This window comes from Macrosteles quadrilineatus, unplaced genomic scaffold (assembly GCF_028750875.1).
Source record: "Macrosteles quadrilineatus isolate MER2022 unplaced genomic scaffold, UCM_ALF_1.0 Scaffold_7__1_contigs__length_78375512, whole genome shotgun sequence".
Taxonomy (NCBI): domain Eukaryota; kingdom Metazoa; phylum Arthropoda; class Insecta; order Hemiptera; family Cicadellidae; genus Macrosteles; species Macrosteles quadrilineatus.
In genome coordinates, this window is record NW_026542600.1 from 15,587,714 (window position 1) to 15,610,701 (window position 22,988).

General features: G+C 33.9%; 1 protein-coding gene across 1 annotated transcript; it reads left to right on the plus strand.

The window, feature by feature from the left end:
* On the plus strand, positions 1–20,780 carry LOC128998627 (uncharacterized). Its single transcript, XM_054424847.1, has 7 exons — positions 1–113; positions 3,748–3,899; positions 13,910–14,071; positions 16,459–16,595; positions 17,607–17,680; positions 19,088–19,174; positions 20,448–20,780. The coding sequence occupies exons 2-7, from the start codon at positions 3,750–3,752 to the stop codon at positions 20,633–20,635; spliced, it is 798 nt and encodes a 265-aa protein (XP_054280822.1). The 5' UTR covers positions 1–113; positions 3,748–3,749; the 3' UTR covers positions 20,636–20,780.
* The last annotated feature ends 2,208 nt before the right edge of the window (positions 20,781–22,988 follow it).

Sequence of the window (22,988 nt, forward strand, 5' to 3'; positions counted from 1 at the left end):
ATCGTAGTTTACACAATTTATTGCCTGGGAATTAACACTCTTGCTGCTGTTTTCTGAAACGTGTCACGGTGCAAGTTGAGGATTTTCTGTTGATCAGCCAAAATTAGATAAAGGTAAGGCTTTATGTTTACCCCTATAGTGAAATCGTAATCAAGGTGAAGAAGAAAGGATTAGATCCGAAGGTGAACTATGGTATCAGCCTGATAGATCAGGTGGTCTTCATCCACATAATATAGTGGATATTCAAATCGTCCGGTTTGTTTACATTTCATTGATGTTTTGAACCTGTGTTAAATGCAGTGGGGTTTTTGTCAACGTAAGTAATACTTTTTAGTTTTAGAGTTTTGGTGATGATAAAATTATAACGCAATGGAAGCAAGTTTCGAAGTAATGTTGAAATTGGAAATTCTAAATGATATATCAAACCTAACCTGCTTTCGGTCAATAAACTTTCCAAAGACCAATCTAGTAATTTATATGTATATAATGCCAAATAGAAATAGTCAATAGCGACCGAGTATTAAAAAACATTACTTGAATAGTATTGTGAATATATTTATTGGAAATCGAGATGACATAAAATCTTTATGGAATATACATTAATGAAACCACATTTGACTGTTATCTCAATAAACATATTAGGATTTCAAAACGAAAGAATCTATGGAACACGATAATTATTGTAAATTTCAATTTTGAAGCCAGCTTGCCACATGTTGAACATGATTTATTATTTTAAACATTGGTACAACGGTTAAAAATATATGGTAATGGTAAAAAATACATTTTCTAATAGTGGTACTACTGTAATTCATGATTTGATTGAAATGTCTTTAAATATTATCAAGATTACTTCGCTTGCAACCAAAGCGCGTTCAAGATGTAATAAAATGCAGCTTCAAGGTAAAATTATCGAATTATTTAAATTAAAAAAATTCTAAAAATATATCAAAAGTTAACAAGTAAGGTCATATTTTTAACAAAACAATTAAGGTGCAATGTATTGGAATTAATATTTTTTCGGAACGCTTATTTATTTCATTTTTATTAATTTTGATTGGTTCTTTAAAAAGACATCGTGATTCAAAATACGTATATTATTAATTTCTAGTAGACTTGGATATTTTACTTGTGTTAGATTCTTGCTCCAATCTGCGAAAATGTAGTTCTAACAGTGATTTTTACTTGAAGATAAGTAGTTGGTTACCAATATCCCGACAGAGAAATTACGTCACTAACGCCAAACATTTATAATTATTTCGTAAGTATGACAGTAGCCTAATTAAAATTGCCATCATAATCTTAAAAGTTTTTGACGATCTAAATTTTAAACAGTCTGTGTTTGGATTGTGTAATATATATTTTAAAACACCAGCTCTTCATCGTCTCTAGGGTCTTTAAACTATAGTATTCATTAATCACGATTAAATCTAAATGAAGTCCTTACCTAGTACACTACAAAAGTGCTAGATTTTTCTTATTACGTTGGAAAAATGTTTAATACAATCTTTTCACTAATTATGAACAAACGTGAAGATAAATAATGTGTGTATTTTTTTAATACGGATGTTAAAACCCGGCTTATTTTGAGCCAAGCATATATTTAATGAAAGGTAAACTAATTTTTAAAAGCGTAGCGTAGTTGACATTCGTTCAAACTGTATAAATAAAAATTTGGTGGAAAGACAAAAAACTATACCCCAAAAAGCTATACTATTTTATTTCCTTCCTCAGAATTATAATAAATCCAAAGAGGCAATGACATTGACCCTCCATTTAAGGACACTAGATAATTTTACTTGATAATTACTAGATCATCTTTAATAGAAGAAATAGAACTTTTTGAGCATTTCTTCTTCTTCAAAAATTAAAGGGGGGTTCGGGATTTGAGATTCTGTTGCTGAGGGTCCTGGATGAATAAAATCTGGGTCTAGGATATCTTGTCAGCAACAGATAAAGAAGAGTTAAACGATTGATAAATTTAAAACGTATTCATAATAACCACTTCGGGGTTAAATTTAGAAATTTAGAAAGGCAATTATACAGTTTTACCATCTTTTAATTTCATAACCAAGTTTATTTCTATTTCAAAAAAATATTAAGTGAAAAAATATTTTTTTATCAATTTTATTTTTTCTTAGTGGAAGAAAATTAAAAAGGATTTTGAAGGAAGTAGATTTGTCTGTCGTTTCCACGCTTTTGTAAAACATAACATTTTGGTTTCGCCCCTCTGATTGATTATTTAATATATGAGTATCTATTTTATAGTTTGAGCCATTTCACCTGACTAATAATTAGTTACTTCAAATATTCAGAAAGATGAATTAAGAAATACAATTGTGTTGTTGTAAATGATTTAGAGACGTCGAAGGTGAAAACAACGAATTTTGTACATTAGAATGTATTTTATTACATTTTGAACGAGCTTTGGTAGCAAGGGAAGCAATCTTGCTAATATGTAAAGACATTTCAATCAAATCATGCATTACTGATATAGTACCACTATTAGAAGATGTATTTTTTACCTTTTTTGCAGCTAGTCTTTCACAGTTTCACCAATCCTTCTTGTTTTTATAAGGTTCATAAGATAATCTTAGTTTTCAAGTTATAAATAATAATGAATTTTAATTTTACTAATGTGTCATTTTAGCTTTCATTTAAGTAGTCTATCTAAATTTAGACGTTAACCCTTTTAAGAGTTAAAAAGTTATTATGAACCCTTTTAATGATTTACAATGGGATGTAAACCTTCAAGTAACTTTTTCTGTAAGTACCAGAAATAGTGTCATAAATTAAACACACATTATAAATATATTTAACACGAAAAGCTCTATGCTCTATGATTTATAACAACTTAATACGGTTTTAGAATTTTGTATTGTATTTTAGAATGGATCCTCACACTTAGTTTCTTATTAACAGTTAAAAGAGCCGGGCCCAATACTATCACATTTGGAGAAGAAAGAATCACAGTATAAGCTCTATAGATGGGCAAAGTATTCTACATATTTTACCGCTTAAGAAAAACCCAAACGCCGTATTCATAAAAATAATACCACCGCCGCAGCAAACCTGCAGACTAAGCGAATTCCCATTTGCCTGATTTGATTTTCAATTAAATCTATTCAAATAACATTTAAACTAGTACCTGGGTTTGCTGCCTACAGGGAGGGCAATTAAGTGTGTTTTCTTTTTAGTAAAATAATAATAGCTTAGTATAAAATAAATAGATTTGCCAAGTTTGAGATAGATTTCAAATATGCCAACTTTTTAACAAAGCCAAACTGAATGGACGACATTGTAAATGTAAACTATATATTTTTCGGGTGACGTGAATTATCTTAGTAACAAAAACTAGGGAGGAAATAGAATTTGAGGTGACAACACACTTTGGGGGAAAAGGTTAGTCTTAAAACAGCCTCAGTCCAGTAGGGTTTCAGCGTTTCAGCTCTCTGGACCACTGGGATTGGAACTTCACGACGGCGACTATTTCGACTCGGCTCTATTTTAATGAACAATTGCATCGTCTCCTCTAAAACAAGGCCGTGGCGAACATATGGCAACGTCGCACTCGCCGGCCTACTGTCGTGATAATAGCAGACGATTGTTACAGCTGTTTCGGTAGGCCAGGATTGCGACGTTGCCACTTCGGTCTCGCCACGGCCTTGTATTAGAGAAGGCTATTGGCAACATCTGGTCTACATAGATGGGATGCTGGTTACATTATTGTGATATCCGTTGTTGTAGGGATGATTTGGTTGGTGTGGGTCGCTGCAGTGGCCGTTAGCGCTACAGCGGACCCTTACGGCATTCCGGCTCCATTTGGCTACCCCTTCTACCGTAGCTACCAACAGCCGTCACCGTACGTCGTCAGCGCTCCCCAAGTCGTCGTCGAACAGGTAATGTAACCAAATATAGATATGGTAACACCTAATTAATAAGTCCTAAAAATAATTGAATGGCTGAAACGACACGAGCCCTAATGGCTTAGGTCACTTGACTTGATCTGAAGTAATGTAACAACCAATCCCAGGTCTGTGTCTGTCCAACTGAGTAGAGGGGGTGTTTTTAAACTGAATAGGGGGCGGGGAGTAATTTAAACGGGTGTGTTTTTTAACTGAATAGGGGGCGGGGAGTAATTTAAACAATTTCTTTTCATTTATTTTTGATTAGGAGGTGTAAAATGCAGTTACACACACCCTTCTTGATTCTCACACTACAGGTTGTGAGTAAAAACATTTCCCACCAAAAGCACGCACATAGTTAATAGTTAGTTATAGTAGTATGTCTCAGCATGCAATAATAAAGTAATAAATAAATAAATATTCTCCCTACTAGTCCAGTCAAGGAATGAGGTGTAGAGTGCGTGAGTTGGTAACTAAGCGATTCCTTCAGAAACTTGTTCAGGGGGCTTAGGGTGTTAACATACCAAAAGTCCTGACTCCTAGGTGGTGAGCCAGTGGGTGGAGGGGGGAAAAAGGGGGGGAGAAAGGTACGCATTTTGGGTTTTTTGATTATATCTCGAAAACTATCAACTTTTTGTATACTATAGTAAATTATAAAATTGAAGAAGATTAAATTTTCTACAAGAAAAGTATATAATGTGTTTATTTTGGTTCAACAGATTACGAGTTATAACTTATTTAATTGATATCTTATTAAAATCTTCTTCCATAAGAAATACATGTAAATGAGTATGCGAAATGGGGCGAATCCTATCCGCCCAAATGAAATATAACTGATATTCTGGAAATCTTGACAAAATTTCCAGTAATTTGACACTTTAATCATTAAAATTGATCCAAAATTAAGGCGAGGGCGAGGTAACAAAATGTCGAGTTTTGGTGTTTTTTTATTGGAAATATAAAAAAAACCTCAAATCATCCCGTTTTTAAACGCTCACCCTCGCTTTAATCTTTGACAAAATTTCATGATTAAAGTGACAAATTACTGGAAATTTTGTCAAGATTTCCAGAATATCAGTTATATTTCCTTTGGGCGTAATTGGATTCGCTCCATTTCGCATACTAATTTACATGTATTTCTTATGGAAGGAGTATTTTGATAAGATATTAATTAAATAAGTTATAACTCGTAATCTGTTGAACCAAAATAAACACATTATATACTTTTCTTGTAAAAAAATTTAATCTTCTTCAATTTTATAATTTACTATAGTATACAAAAAGTTGATAGTTTTTGAGATATAATCAAAAAACCCAAAATGCGTACCTTTCTCCCCCCCTTTTTCCCCCTCCACCCCCTGGCTCACCACCTAGGAGTCAGGACTTTTGGTATGTTAACACCCTAAGCCCCCTGAACAAGTTTCTGAAGGAATCGCTTAGTTACCTGCTCACGCACTCTACACCTACTTTTGGATCATTCATTGACTGGACTATACGTTTTTAATCATGATTTATTTTATTAATTTTAATGTATCGAACAATTATAATAACAGCATTTTATGTGTCAAGACAGACCAAATGTCTTTATTACCTAATACATGGTCTTTTAAGTTAATGTGTCAATTATGTCTTGGCGTCTCAAAATTTTAATAGAGAATAACTAATTTCTCTGGGGGATTTTACAGAGCACCGTCTCCGGTGCTTCAGTTTTTGTTTTAAGTGTTTTTTCTCAATTCCTTGGCCTTCCTAATCACTTCATTACACTATTATCATGTAATTGCTATCTTTTATAACTGTATATGCATACCACAGGCACCACAGAGAATGTTCTCTGTGCCGTGACCGATAATAAAAGGACAAAGCTCCATTTAGTCACGTGTTACAAATTTACCAATCGACATTTGTTTTCTAATGAAATATCCTCTATCATAAAGACCCCACTTAATTCCGAGTTTAATAATCAAATCCACCCAATTCTAAAAATCCTCTAGAATTTCAGTTGACATTGACTAAATTTCCCCACATCAGGGAAAGTCCCGTTTTCTGTTAAGAATTAGCCCGCATTCCCACAAATTACCATTTCTTTTCGATAATTACCCACCCCCACCCGAAATCCCGATTTCCATCATGATCCCAACTGGGTTGGAGGGGTTGCTTATTTGTTTGATTGGTAAAAAAATTGTTTATCCGTGGCAAAATTCGTTTAGGAAAGTGATACGTAATGTAGACCACATATTATAGTTAAAAGGGATTCAGAACGTCTAGTGATGTAGGACGAGTGAACTAATATCCTTCCGATATACTCGAACATGTATTTTCTACTATAGTGATTACTGTTTAGCTGGACGCTTAAAAATAAACGGAAGTATTAAGGTCGATTCACACCACCACACATCAGTCCAGTCACAGTTCAGTCTCAGTTCAGTCTTAGACGCATCCGCAATTCCAGCCAACAGTCCGTCAGTTGGTTTCAGTCAGTGTTCCATCATTCTATTCAAAGTTAGGTTATTGTCAAACATTTGTTCATAAACACACAATATTCTATCAATTTTTCACCGTCCATTGTGATGATTGATACAAACAGTACTTAAAATATACACACACTTATTTAAATAACAAATTATTGTTTTTTTTATTATCAAACATATACACGACCGTCAGCATCCGTCAGGCGTCCGAACAATCCAAATGTATCGGTGGGAAATCTGAAATTGACTGACGGAACTGCTCCGGATGACTGTGGTAGCACAAAATAAAAACCATTAACGAATAAACTTTTGTGACTGTGACCTGCCTGATGTGACTGAACTGTGACGTGAACTGTGTGTGTATCGACCTTCAGGTGTGTGCTAAGAGCCGTTTTAACTGTCCCTAGATAGAACGATAAAATCCAAACTGTCGCATATGCAATGATTTCGTTACGCATATTATGTTATACATTCATGTGAAGAATTCATTTGATCCATATAACATTCCATTTCCAAAATATGAAATATTGTGACTAGTATGCTAACTTATACAGAGTCTCGAAGTGTCTACGGATAATTTCAAGAAGATCTCCTCCAATAGTCATCCCAACCCACGCTCAAAATGCCACTATTAAAGTTGTTAAAATAACTGGTAAAAATTTGTAATGGACACTATAATACTCACATGCTTTTTATTTTAAAAACATATTATTTTTTATAGCACGAATTTGCTCAAAAAGATTCATTAAATTCTAGTACAGTAGAAAAAAGAAAATTACGTGCCTAGCTGGTTGAACAAGGAAACAGAATAAATAACCGTATACAGTATTGGCTGATGTAGAAACCCTAACATGGTATAAGGTCAATAGTAGATAGTAATTATAATTTAACATTTTATTACGTTCTAAATGTGTTAAGCTTTGCTATTGCAAATGCTATTGCAAATGTTAAGTGTACTTATCGTTGCTGAAAGGCTGTGAAATAACCAGTAAAGTAGACAAATCTTTCGTTCCCTGCACATGACTCATTCGCAGCTGCATCCTTATCTTTGCTTTAGAGACAGCAAGGTCAGCCACGCAAACTAACTAGTGACATACCAGTTTGTCTGTTTTTGTTAAATACTTATACAGGGTGATTTGTACTCAGTGTGACAAAATTTTTTTGGTGTAAGTACAAAGTAAATGAAGTGTGATGATGCATATCAAATGTTCCAAGTCTAAAAATTAGCTTCCCAAAAAATTATTTTATGTTTTTCAAAAATAACCATGTTTTTAAACTTAATACAGCGATTTCTCAATTACCTGTATATATGGATTTGAGTAGATAATGTAATTTTCGTGTTCTACATTAAATTTTGAACAAGAATAATAGAAAATGACGGAGGATCAGTTGTAAAAACTCCATTGTAAATAGATTCAAAGATAAAAATTAAAATGTTTGATAAAAATTTTAAAAACAATAGTCTATTGCATTTTTCACACCCTGTATACAAGAAAGTGTCGGAATATGTTAAAAACTGCGCCATTTTATAAGCTTTCCAACGATATGCTACACTATTGAGGTTTATGTCTGCTTATGTACGCTTTAATGGTTTGAAGACTACAAAGCATGGTGTCTTTAACATTTAAAACATCGAAAGTCGGCATGTATTAAGCAAAAGTTGTATTTTTGATTCAGCTTGAACAGTAAAAACAGTAAAATACCCCCGTCGCAGCAAACCTGACAACTATGCGAATTTCCATTTGTCTGAATTGATTTTCAATTAAATATATTTAAATGACATTATAGGTCGAGTACCTAGGTTTGCTGCTACAAGGAAACTAATAAAGTGTTTTTTTTAGTAAAATATTAATAGCTTAGTACAAAATAAATAAGTTTGCCAAGTTTGATCAAAATATTTCCATAAACAACCAAACTACAACATTTTACAATATTCTCCATAAGAATAACATGGGAATTTTAAATTTACAACTTTTTAAAATTTCTCCGTTACCAATAACCGTACAAAAATACTTTTATATATTAAATTATTTGTTTTTTAAGCTCTTTAAAAAGGTATAAAGAGAAATTGGGAAACTTTGTGTTTTGAGGGTCATAAGTGAGAAAAACCAATTTTTACCCCATAAAACCCCCCGTAAAGCCCTGTTCCCATTGTCCGATCATGCTGGTTCGCGAACTCATTCAAGTTTATCCCGCTTTACACCTTTAAACCAAATTTCATCAAAATCGGACAAAAATTACTCAAGTTATCGCGTTCACGGACACATATATATATATATAAATCTATATATATATATATATATATATACATATATAAAAATTTGAACGAATGGTGTTTTTGAACTCTGGGGACATCAAAATGAAAAAGTAAATCGCTCCCGGGCTTAGGTCTTACCATGCCACCTACGGTAATAGCTACTTCCCTATAGGGAAATTCGCTAAAAGTTCCCTGTTTTCTGGTATTCAAACCACTAAACAAACAAAAAAATATCTAAACCTCAATAGTGTAGCATATGGTTGGAAAGCTTATAAAATGGCGCAGTTTTTAACATATTCCGACACTTTCTTGTATACAGGGTGTGAAAAATGCAATAGACCATTGTTTTTACAATTTTTATCAAATATCTTAATTTTTATCTTTGAATCTATTTACAATGGAGTTTTTACAACTGATCCTCCGTCATTTTCCATTATTCTTGTTCAAAATTTAATGTAGAACACGAAAATGACATTATCTACTCAAATCCATATACAGGTAATTGAGAAATCGCTGTATTAAGTTTAAAAGCATGGTTATTTTTGAAAAACATAAAATAATTTTTTGGGACGCTAATTTTGAGACTTGGAACATGTGATATGCATCATCACACTTCATTTACTTTGTACTTACATCAAAAAAATTTTGTCACACTGAGTACAAATCACCCTGTATTATTACAGATGTTATTGCTGTAATTCTTTTTTGTTTAATCAAAACCACCCGCATAAATGTTGTTTTTTCGATCGATGCGCTACATTGTTCCAGTGCAACAATACTCCTTTCAGGAGTTTAACATTTCTAAGTAAAAAATAGCATCCTAATAGCGATGGATTTAAGGCTAAAATCCATACAGCCAGGCCAGGCTTATCGAAATGATCATACTAGTTGCCCGCATGATACAGTCACTTTATTGAAAAGAGAACATTTTTATCAAACCTTTTACAATGTTTCTCCGAGAATGTTTTCTCCATTGTACATGACACACAGGTAGGAAACATGTATCTTGTTAGTCATAGAAATACGGATTTAGAAGGACTAACCGTCTTACGAGCTGGTGTATTTAGGCACTCGATATCATATTCATACATTGGAGGACTCCTCCGGGGGATAATTGGGCCATTTGGTAATTCGAAGCTAATGGGGCTCGGATATACCGGGACACCATGGCATGGTTGTACACTGAGGGTGGTTCCTCGTGATATTTATGTTCCTAGGTGGGCACCTCCCTTGCAACAAAGAATCTGACGAACCTCTTAAGTAGGTAGTCACTTTGCCAGAATTTTCTAATAAAAGTATTACAGTCTACACCTTATTAAATGAGCTTCACTAACATCTATTCTCAAATGAATATGGCAAATTTTAAGGCTATATCATTCAAAAAATGATATACGCTTGCATCCGAACAAATAATTTGTTATAGTAACAATACCATAGACAAAAAGAATTAAATATAGACTGTCAGCCGTGCTTTGGTTACCATGGTTACCATAGGTTCTGGCGCACACCGCTGGGAGCGCCGTGTAGTTACGTAGTGCGTAGGCCGTAACTACATGGTGCTCCCAGTGGTGTGCGCTAGAACCTATGGTAACCATGGTAACCAAAGCACGGCTGACAGACTATATTTAATTCTTTTTGTCTATGACAACACCTACTCAATAAATTTTCCTTTGCAAACAACATTGAATTACTACCCTGTCTCGGTCTATAGTTACCTTGTAGTCCGGTTGATGCAGAAGTATGCCATATATTTTAACCCGCTGAAGTGCGTATTGCTCAAGGATCTTATGGTTAAATTACCCATAGATTGTGTTGATTTTTAAATTCTATTTTGCTTGATATGGTATTGTATCTAGTCGAAGATGGTAGAGTCAAAAAGACAAGCGGAGATGTTTAATGGTGTAGTCAAGAACTTATTTGTAGATAAGTAAAATAAATGGACCATCTTTTTGTCACTATGTTCATAGAGAGACATTGTTTATAATATTTACACCAATGATACAGATTGTGCATGTTTTTGCAGTCTGTGTACAGGGTGTCCCACGAAAACTAGAAGTTTTTCGATTTCTATCCATTTATGAACTATACACTTTTAAACTGTAGACAATCTTATTAAATATGGTTTGAAAATATTTTGTGAAAATTTCAGCTTTTTGTCATTCGTAGAAACAATATGGTGGCATATTAAACATTTACCAATTTTATTCTTGTAAAATTACTTTCCTGAGTTTTTATTCTATTTGTTTATGTACTGCGTTGCAGTTTTGACACATATTGTTGAACAGCTGATTGAAGAATATCGCTTGAACCATAAAAGTTTAACTTAACCCTCTCAAGTGCAGTTTAAATTAAACTAAAGATCGAGGAATTAGTTTTAATGTACAAGAAAAAGTTAAAGAGTTGTGCAAATAATATTGCTTTAGGTGTCGTTCCAGAAACAATTAAACAAATGTTTTTACGACAGTACCATTTTCTAACAAAATATTTGTCCACTTCGTTATTGCTAGATGTGGACTAACTCATGTGTAATCAACCTAAATTTTTCTAACTGCTTCTGTAACTTTACTAAATGATCGCACAACACCTTACCTTTTGTTCAACAGTTAGTTTAGAAGTTAGAAGTTATTCCTCGATAACAGTTTTAGAAAAACTGCACGTGAGAGGGTAAGTTCAACGGTATAACTTTAATTCGTTGGGTATGTTATATTTTCAGGACTTGAGCAATATTATTCAACAAAACAGCTGTTCAACAATTAGTGGCCAATCTACAATGCAGAAAACAAATCAGTTAATAATTTAAGAAAGTAATTTGTATAGGAAGAAAATTGGTAAAATATTTAATATGCTGCCATGTTTTACATATGGTACGAATAGGGAATTGTTAAAAATATTTCAAACATTTATTTATACAATTATTGTAAACTTAAAATTATGAAACTGCTCTGTATTTTGGTGAATGAATAGGTTAGTTTTGTAAAATCAAACGTGTGAACCTCTTCGTGGGACACTGTATATTTTGTCTTACTTACAATGTCGGGCCTTTCAATCAAACATTTTCTTTTGGAACCACATTTCTTCCACTTGAACCCCATATCTTTTAAGAGACGTCGAAGTGTCCATTCGCTCCATTTAAAATTTATTCTTTCTCTCAAAACAGGTAATAGTTTTTTACATGTAGGGACAATTGTTTTGTTCGTGTAAAAATCGCGTATTACATCTACGATTACACGCCTATCAAAGCTATCTATTTGTACTTTATGGTGGTCAGCCTTCTTGCGTTTTTTCCCGGGTGTACAGAGTTTTTCATCCGGTGTTTGTTTGCCGGCTTTTCTAATTCGTTTAATAGTTTTTTCTGACACTTTACAATAGTTTGCGGCACGTTCTGTTGCCTTTTCTATCGGCACTAATAACCTTTTGTCTTTACATTCGTTGTCACAACACTCGATCACCCGTCTAATTAAATCCCTCTCTCCACTATGTATAGTAGCACCACGTTTTCTTAAATCCATAGCTACAAGGACCGTCCAAAACAAAACGAACTCACTACGCGAACACACGAGACTGCACTGAATCAAATGACGTGACCACATGATGATAATCCACTTACCAAAACAAAGATATGATATGAGTAATTATGTTTACAACAGTTGTTTACAGACATCGAGGCGAGGCGCGCAGATGCTTAGCGCCTGCAAATAGTGTGCGATAACCTCCAAACATAGCTGCGTTCGCTCTGGCTCAAGGGACTTCTTTACTCTCGCGGACAGTTTGTAGGCCAGTGGCATTTTAAATGTTTTGCAAGGAAACGGTCCAAACCCAGGACATGTCACTATCTAACGTAGACCTATGTTAGATAAAATCATTAATTGGTAACCCAATTACGAAAATGGCATCTGAATCAAGTTATGATCTCGCTTGGAATCGAACTAGCAGCCTTCAGATTTGATGTCAAGCATTATACAATCCCTCGGATACCCAGATTCCCTGACAATTTGAAACTGAGAAAAATACGTTGATCCCACATCCAATGCATATTTATCCGAATGCACTACTATCATTGACTATATAAATCAATGCTACTATGTCCAAGGGGCTACAAGATGTTATAAATAAATTACCATCACTTTTATCATGAAAATCCATTACAATGAATAAATACAACATGACAATTTTATGTGTTTTGACATTCCAAAAATAAAATTTATATAAGTAATTGGACCTACCAGGGAGATTTGCATAAATCTAAATAAAATGTGGAAAATAGAGAGCTAAAGTTAGATAATTATGCACGCATTTAAAAAAATCAAGATTGTTACAAATATTTCAGGCATTAGGAAAAAATATAAAACGATGTCTATATTGGTTGTAATGTAATTATGTTGAAACATCCACCTGTAGGGTACCTGTAAAATTTTGTAAACATTACTATCCTCAGCTAGGTATAATCCTGCATCGTTAATTTATTAATTACATCACACTTGATTACATATAAAATAGTCCAAAATGGATGGTTCCAAATCCTGAAGCGTTATTGACTGCCTTTTGTCTACTTTTCCCAAATTTATGTGGTATTTCTTTCTTTTATGATCCTGAACAAAACTTTGCCTCGTTGATATCTTGATACACTGTTTACCTTATTTCCAAATGCTGAATAACTAAAAACACAAGAGCTGTCTGTGAAATATGGAGGTATGTAACAACCTCAAACTGTAATCAGCTGAAATCATGTTTTGGTGACGCTTTTAGAGGTTGGTGGTTCGGAATTAGATAAAAGGATGACGAGTTCGACCCCTGACCTCTCTTCAAACTAATGGGTTTAAGCTACGTTCTTTAAAAGTAGTTGGTTTTCCTTAACACTTTATACTGGTGTAGAAACTTCCCAAACAATAATAAAACAATAATATTAAGACATGTTTAGCCTCTGGATCACGTATTGTACTAATAAAAGGTTAAATACCTGTAGTACTGTGAGTGATCCTGGATTTAGGTCAGTGACCCAGGTTTCGAACCTAAAGGTTCATTTTCAAGCTGTTGTAATCAGTTAAAACACATTACTGGATGGTTTTAACTGATGGTAAGAGACGGAAAAATGAACCTTTAGGTTCGATACCTGGGTCACTGACCTCAATCCAGGATCACTGACAGTACTACAGGTATTTAACCTTTTATTAATAATACTAGGCAAGCTTCAATCAGCTGTTCATTTGGACGAAATCAATACAATTCAGCATTTATTGTTTATTAAAGATGTGTGATTTTCAATATATCAAATGCTGCAGGTGGTAGAACAGCCCGTACAGCAGTACATTTCTGGGCCCCCACTGCCAGGGCCCCCTGCCCCTCCCCCGGGCCAGAAATGCCCCGTTTGTGAGGGCCCCGAATGCTGCGAACTCTGCGTCGAGAGAAGTTGCGCAGTGCCGGAAGATCTCTCTATTTTAGAGGTAAGTTTTCCAATAATGTAAACAGTAAACATAAACTTAAGCTCTTAGATTATTTTTATGACTTTGCTTACTTCTGATGTGTTAGTAAAATAATATTTTATAATTATAATTAAATAATATATCTATCGGATCATTTGATATCGCATTTATTTTTTCACATATTGATGGCGGGTGAATTGAAACAGTGGTTCTACTCTGGGTTCTACTATTCTACGGATCCATGGGCTCATTTAGTTGAGATAACAGTTTATAATACTTAACATAACCAACAAGATTAATTTTAATCATCAGCATATTCCGCAATAACTTGAAAATGTTATGTAAAATATAGTTTGTTCATTGTTGAGTTAGTTAGTTTATTAATTAAATGTAGAGAATTAAGTTAACTTCAATGATAAATAAGCCATTTTTTATCAAATCAAATGTACTAAATTGAATGGCTGTGTGTTAGTTATTTTATGACAAAACTACCATGCACTTTTGGCTGGTACAACAATCATTCTATTAAGTCTATTAGTCTAAAACCAGGAGGAATGTTCACATTTACAACTCGAAATAATCATCTTAGATTTTCTTGTACCTACAACAAAATCGTTTCGTACGTTGTATTGGTCCCTCTCTTATATGAATTTTCGTGGTCATAAATTAAACTTAGTTCTACAGCTGATACGTCAGGGGGGACATGAGCCTGCTTAACCTTAAGGTCAACCTTATGAACATGCCTAAGCAGCCTCAAGAACAAGAAGAAGTAGTTCGTGGAATAGACGAAGTATTACGTATCTGTGTATCATGAATGTTCCATAGATGATTAAAATGTGCCAACGCAAAGAATGGTTTTGTTGTAGTCAAACGTACCGTCTCATGTGGAGTTATTTTGATCTCAAACTAGTACTGAATTCAGGCTACAACACCTACACTGAACCCCTTTCTTCAACATTAACAATGTGTCATTAATGAATATAACCAGAACGCACTCAGCATATTCTTCTTGATCTAGCTCGAGGAAGGTTATTTCTACTGTTTGATTTCCTTGTACAATAACAACAGTTGGCACTCAAACCCTTCATCTACTTCCAAAATTTCGAAGATTGTTTCCATTTTTCACCCAAAAGAATTATCTTTGAATATTCTTATCCATTAACTTCACGAAATTATTATCTTCAGAAGGTGACATCCTCTTCATCCTCGTCCGGTAATATCAAGAGATCCAATTTTGTTGTAAATAATTATCTTTGTTTTTTCTTGTGAATATCATTGTCCTATTATTTTCTTCAGCTGTCTAAGCCATTTATCGTCACCAAGTACATGTAGTACAGTTATTTTATAAATGGTTATATCTTGTTTTCATGTGTACATCGACACTGTGCCATTATTCTCTTAAGGAGAGAAGAACACCGCTCAACCTATTTCACTTCATCCTTTAGCTGATTGAATGCTGTTGGACGGGTTGTCACTGAATGAGTTTTCGTTCTTATTGTTGGGGCGATGTCTACTTGTACCGGCGTCTAGTTGTACCTGCTGCATTTTGGTGACAGGCGTCTAGTTGTACCTCGTCCAAAGCTGTAGGTACAACTTGATGATGGTGCGGACGTCTAGTTGTCTCTACGTCTAGTTGTACCTCTTAAAAATCTGCAGGTACAACCAGTCGGGTACGCCACCGTCTACTTGTACCTCATACGGCTGCGTCTATTTGTACCTACGACTAGTTGTACCTACGATTACTTGTACCTACGACTACTTGTACCTACGACTAGTTGTACCTACGCCTACTTGTACCTACGTCTAGTTGTACCTACGGCTAGTTGTATCTCCCCTTCAACTTGTCACCAGTTTAAGGGATTTATTGTTCCATATGATTTATTTTTGTGTGTGTTACTGACATTGCTCCGTTGTTGTCTCCAGCTGGCGCTTAACCCCTTCTTCTACTTCCAATGTTTCGAAGACTGTTCCCATTTTTCACCCGAAAGAATCATCTTTGAATATTCTTTTACATTAAGTTTATGACATTATTATCTTCAGAAGGTGATTACATCTTCATCCTCATCCAGTATATGAAGGGTTGTTCAAAATTTCTTTTGTAAATAATTTTCTTTGATTTTCTTCTGAATACTGTATCACTGTCCCATTATTTTCTTCAGCTGTCTAAGCACTAAACTATATTTTCTGTGCCATTATTCTCTTAAGGATGTGCTCAACCTATTTCTCTTCGTTCTCTACCTGGAAGAATGCTAATGCGTTTTTGTTCTTATTGTTCCATGTTTTATTTCTGTGTGTGTACTATAATATGGTGTCCTGACAATCGCCAACAACAACAATTCGCTCCCAGTGACAATCGATTGTTTTTGAGTGTGTATTATTTACTAACATTGTTCCGTTGTTGTCTCCAGCTGGCGCTCAACCCCTTCTTCTACGTCCAGTACGTAGAGGACTGCCCACAGGGAGCGTACATCGACAACGTATGTTTCCTCTTCGTTCCTCTTCTGGATCTGGCCTCTCTCTTCACATTCGGCCAGATCATAACATAGTAAGTTACATTTTATTCAACTGTATCGCCAAAAAATATCATTTCAACTTATGAAAAATGTGTTTTCCCTATACACTATGCTGTTTTAACGAACTTTCCACACAGGTATTTAGACCGAAAAACAGCTGTTTACCACCTGCTTAGTCAACTAGGTTTCATTACGTACTGTTGTACTGTAATGAGTTTTTACCGGAAACCAGCTGATTATATTTGACAATGAGTGGTTATGAAAAAACATAATTTCTTATGTTACGAGTAGTAATTGTTAGTCATTTAGTCTTTGGGAATATATGACAGATTTGTACAGTTTATTTTTACTGTTAGGTTAGTTTAGAGTAGTGTGGTGAAAAATCTCGTACGTTATTCGTCCAAAATGTGTTTAACGGACTCGTATGGTAATCCCGCACTCAACTTCAACTTACATTCGTCCTCTTGTCTGGACTAGTAACGTACTAGTACATGATACATTATAGATTATGACTTAATTATTTTAACTTGTATATATAGCTATGATGATTTCAACATAACACATTAAACAAGAACCGATCAATCTTATAGACATGGAATTTACTTTGATAAAAAATATAAAGAGTGCTAATTTCATTTCATTTCATTTCAAACACTCATTATTCTTTTAGTACATATTTACAGTACATTGAACAGTGTCTAAGAAGACTAAGAGTAGCCTTCATCAGTCAGGATTATTTATTAAAAGCCGAATGATTAAGGCCAGCTGGGTCTAGTTTCGAACCTTAAAAAACTTCCGGCTTTTCTCAGGATCGAACCAGTGACCTTCTGAATACTAGGAGAGCACAATAACTCAGCTATCCACCTAGTTGTTGCTAGGTGTTGAGACAAAAAATCATTCAAAAAAGCAACTCTATAGAATTTTAAGCCCTGTCTTCTTTGAACGTTGATCGGATAAATGATAACATTTTGCCAATTATTATTTAGCTATGTAATACTAAATATAATTTTAACGTTATTAGTGTTAGATCTGGTGTGTTCTAGCCAAGATGGAACTGTAGAACAGAGGCAGTATGAGATCGAATGCATCAACGATGCTTACCAGTTCACAGCCATTGGTGAGATTTTTGTTCAATAACATGTATTATAAGTGTTTAACATAACGCACAAGTTTATGTAAAGACAAAAGTGTAAGAAACATAAACCACCATAATGAACAAAAGAAAATAGAGTGTATACTTTTGGCATGTACGTTTAGACTAGAGTAAGCTATCTATTTGAAATGTCGGTCAACTGGCTCGTCGACCAATTGACATGTCGGTCAAATGGTAGACCCTCATAAAACCAATACGATTTATTCATAGGTGAAAACTAATTTATTACGCATGACAATTAGTAAGTTAACATTAAATTATTAGTCTTGTATCAAACCCATCATTGTTTTCAAATTTTGAATGTGAATCTTTCAAAAAGTCGTACATCCCAAATTTTTGTTCCTAGGCTTTTAAACACTTAACAGTTAGTCAATTAGTCAAAACTTTACCACAAAATATACTCAACAAAGATATTTGTCATTTTGGACTTGTTATACAACGTATTTTATTATTCGTATTGTAAAACAGTTCAATACACCAAGTGTCCTAAGAGTTAGTTTACCTATGAGTTTCAAAATTGTTTATTTTGAGACTTGTAGCACTTTATAAAATCATCAAATCTTTATATGGATACTAGCTTGCATAACATACTTTGCACCGTAGTTAAACGTTACAAAAAAGGTGTAGGCAAAATTTTATCATAAGATAACAATAAAGCTTAAAATGCCCAAGATAAAATCCCTCATTACTAATGGTAAATTTGAGCCTAAAATAAAACCTCAAAAACCTGTGGAAATTGTTGAGGAAATAGAAATGCCATTTGAGTGCAATCTGATTTTCCTTACCGTGACATTCTGCATTCTAGGGTTACACAACCAATTATAACGGTTTTGTCAAATTTTACATCTCGATTAAGAACAATAAATTAGGGCAATACTAGTTCCATAAGCAAGTTAAGATTCATATACCAAGTTTCAAGAAAGTGTGTTTCATATTTTATTCTAAAATCAAACTGAAAATTACTTCTAAATGATGCTATTTTTAATTTTCTCCAATAAATTCCGCTTACTATTTTTGTTAAACACTGAAATTAAGTTGAATGTCTGAATGCCATTGCACTTATTAAATTATGAGGGCAGACTTCTGTATCGGTTGACACAAACAACCGAATGAAAATATCGATCAATATATCGATTATTCGATATATCGTTTGGTTAGTTAGCGTCCAAACGATATATCGAATGAAACAATCGAATAATCGATATTTTCATTCGGTTGTTTGTGCCAACAGATACGGAAGTCCACCCAATTATTATGATGATAAATTTAATTTAATTGATCTGATGTATAAACAAATCAATGGTGTCCTTCTAAGATACCAATTTTATGTTCATATATAAATATTACTTATATTTAACATTTCTGCAATAGGATCTGGATGCAGATTCAAGTTCGAGATCATTTACGCTGACATCCTCTGCGGTGTTTATGTTTTCCAGAGGTGTTTCGAAAACCCATGTAAGTATTTTGTACATATTACCTATTTAGTAGCAAGGTTCTTGAATATCTTTTATGACATGATTATCAACATCGATTTTTAAACTTTTGTTTATTTATTATTTTACTATTTGTCAATTGTGATAGTATTTCTTCGAATGGATATTCAATATAATTCATTTTTTAATCAATTATGCATCACATCCATAACATCTAGGTCCTCTCTTTTTTACATGCCAATCTATCTTCAACCTATATCACAGAAGTACTTTAAAACATCAATGAGCAGGGGTAGCACTCTTATGGCTCAGTGTTCGAGCTAAAAAATATACTTAAAATATCTTGTAAAACTATAGGCCTATTTAAATTATAGATAAAATGTTGAACCAGTATACCATTTCTAAAAACAATGAGAAATGTCTAACAATGAAACTGCTGTATTTATGTTTACGTCTTAATTTTCGGCCATAAATAATTGATGAAAATACTGGATTTGTGTGATTAGAAACCTTGCTTTATGGTAATGCATTTTTTGGGTCAACTGAACTCAATGGGTGGTTTTCGAAGTGATGCCTGTGTGCCTCTGGGTGTGTGGATGTGTACAGAGCAACAAAACTACAGACTCCTGGGGTCGGATTTTGATGAAATTTGATATGTGGATACTAAACCATGGTTTCTCCATGAATTGATGGATTTTTTATTCAATTTTTAAAGACGATTTTGATTGGAATTTAGTATGTTGGAGTGCGTTTAAACTGAAACAAAATTACACAACCCCGAACGCAAAAAAATACGGTTCCAAAGTTACTGCAATGCCTTTATTTTCGCCGTTAAAAACACATAGTAAAAACTCTGTTTACCTAGTATAATAGTTTTCAAATTTTGTTGTTCATAAAAGTAGTAGGATGTTCAATTTTATGGTAACAGAAGCTTGCAAATGGGAGAATTTCCGTGTCAGTTTGCTGATATCAATTATTGCGGGAAGTGGAGTCGTATTTTATTACATACAACCAACGATATAAACCAATCTACCAATCTACCAACAAGTAAAAACTCAAATAAATAAGCTATGTAGCCCATTAAACCTTTTGTATTCAACGCTTCGATTTGGGTTGTGTTTCTTAAGAGTTTTGTGTTTCGGAATGTCATGCAGGAGATACGGGTTCAATCCCTAGCAAATCCACAATAGTTTCAGGAATTTTGACAGCTGTTCCTAAAAAATCACTTAATCACTTTCATACAAAATTATTATTTTTATATGAAAGAAGTGAATTGATAATGTATATTTCTCCAGGTTGCCAGGTTGACAGTGGTCCCATCCACGTCGTGTCCAACCTCCTCCCAGCGGCCCAGCAGTGTTTGAGCTCAGCCCTGGAGTTCGTCCAGAACCTCTACCCCTGCAAGAAGTTCATCGAACTACCACAAGAGAATGCCAGTTTGTGTACTGTACTGGGTAACACACTTGTACCTAACAACCAATAATCCTGATCCCACACAACTCCATCCACCATCAAGTGAATAAATGTTCGAAAATGTGTTTCCATACCACAAAGACAGTTTAATTTTATATCGTCTGTGATTAAGTTATGAGGTAACATTTTTAGATAAATAAAATATTTAAACACTATGTACGTTGTTTAATTCACCCTTTTTAGTGGTTTTTGATTGGATTATAGTGACACCTTGGTAGCAAGATGTTTATTTTATTTTATCGATTTTATAGGACAGGCCATTTAAAATTACAAACAAGTATAAAGATGGCTAAATCTTTTATGGGGGATTGGGGCGTTACTAGTTCATGCACAATTCTTAAGGGCAGTGGCAAAGAGGTCTTAAAAATATCTAGGAGTTTGAGGGTGGAATTCAGCAGGTCCTCAACTGTATGGGACTCAAAAGAGGTCCCACAACCGTGTTCCAAGGAAACTGCGAAATAAGAGAGCACTAGGAGATGAGAGTCAAGATGATTGTTTATAAGCTTAAAAAGAAAAAGTGCATCTTGAATATCTCTTTTGGACGAAAGGGAGTGGTGACCAAGATTAACGAGGACCTCCCTGAACGGGATAACTACACGTTTACCAACCGTTTTATGTTCTACAACATGTTTATTAACAATCGAAAATAGTATTGGATAATTTTTTGGTAATAGCACGTTATTGGCTTTACAGGAGTAAGTAGATACTTTTACTCAGTTAATCTTACTTAAAATATTGGCTTAAATAATTCTGATAGGAAAGAGATTTATCGTAAACATTAAGAAATGAAGTAACTGGCCCGAAAGATAACACGTTTGTATTATTGTTTAGATGGAACTGTAAAAAATGCCAAACCAGATGTTAAGATTATCAATATTCGGGTCAGTGACGTTATTTGTTTGTGTTTATGACCCATGCCGTTTCGGTTCTAATATCCTTGATCAGTACCTAATAATGTGTGATTTCCCATAGCTGCAATCTGAGTTACAAACACGATTGCCATCTTTTGACTCAGGGGAGAATACATGGCGGAGTGAACCTTGTAAATACTTCCTTTTTACTAATCGTGAAACAATAGTGTCTGCAACTAAGTGTCTGCAATAATTTATTTAATACCATAAACTATTGATCATCAAAAAAGAACTTTAAACAAAAACATTGTACACGACGAAAAATGCCAACGTCATCGCAATCTGTTGGTACTGTACCTATGGGAACTGACACTGATGGACCATCAGGTTAAAAAATATATTATAAGATGTATGTTTGTACAATAATTAATACATCATGGAATACCAGCGCTATTTCTAAGTGAAATCGCTTTCAAAAGAGCCAAATCTGGCTCTTGCTATTGAATGTATCCTGATTCCCTGAATGAGAATATTTTGAATTATACAGGGTGTTCAAAAATTCGCTTATACCTTAACATATATACCAAGTTTCATAAAGATCGGTTGGATCAATCCAAAGATAAAAATGTGCATATAAAAAATCTAAATAGTGGATATCTGGTTAACGAATTTATTTTAGAAAAAGTTTTAATCTTTATTTTGACCCAATATATCACTATGTAAATTATGTCCCTACCTTTTTGAACACCCTGTATAGTTCATTATATTCAAACAGTATTATTTATTATGTTAAATTAAATAAGTTTCAGGATTACATAAGAGTGGTGCCTCAACAGAATCGGCTTCCTAATTTAATGTAATTTTTTTATCGGAAAATAATTGTCTGGACGAGTTACATAGCATATGACTGTTCTAGATTTAGTGTCTTTAGATAGAAAAAACACTGTCATTGGACGAAAATGTATTACAGTGTACTCGATACCGGGTTGTTATGGTGCGTTATTTATTGTTGAAGTAAAATAATGAGTGTGTGATACGACAAAAATAATACGAAAATAATTAATACGTTTCAAGACACAAATTATCTGTGTACATTTATTAATCTACATTATACTAAATAATTAAGGATGTCTCAATTACAAAATAGTAAGGCTTGTACCTTAAATTTTCTACTTGTGTCGTTAACACTATTTACGCAAGTTGCGTACACTACTTTACCTATGACGGTGTTTTATTACTAAAATTTACTTTCCATTATTTTCTAAGAGAGGTTATGTTTTTGTTTATAACCTCTCATTACCACCGACTGTGATGGGATAGCCTAGGGTTCACTACGATACTCGGACAGAATACGATTGAATCGATCTATCGTGATTCTGCGATATTTCTTTCTTACTGAAATCGAATCGGTTCTATGACGACGGAATAATCGTATCCTTATCCTTCCTATGTTTGTGTTTGTTTACGTTTACGTGTGTTATGTACGTTACGTTGTTTATTGTTGACATTGTC

What these genes read in the sequence shown, in the direction of transcription:
- LOC128998627 (XM_054424847.1), top strand. Translation starts at nt 3,750, where the DNA reads ATGATTTGGTTGGTGTGGGTCGCTGCAGTGGCCGTTAGCGCTACAGCG. An exon ending in AAGATCTCTCTATTTTAGAG is followed by an intron (nt 14,072 to 16,458) that starts GTAAGTTTTCCA and finishes TGTTGTCTCCAG; the next exon opens with CTGGCGCTCAACCCCTTCTT. An exon ending in TTCGGCCAGATCATAACATA is followed by an intron (nt 16,596 to 17,606) that starts GTAAGTTACATT and finishes GGTGTGTTCTAG; the next exon opens with CCAAGATGGAACTGTAGAAC.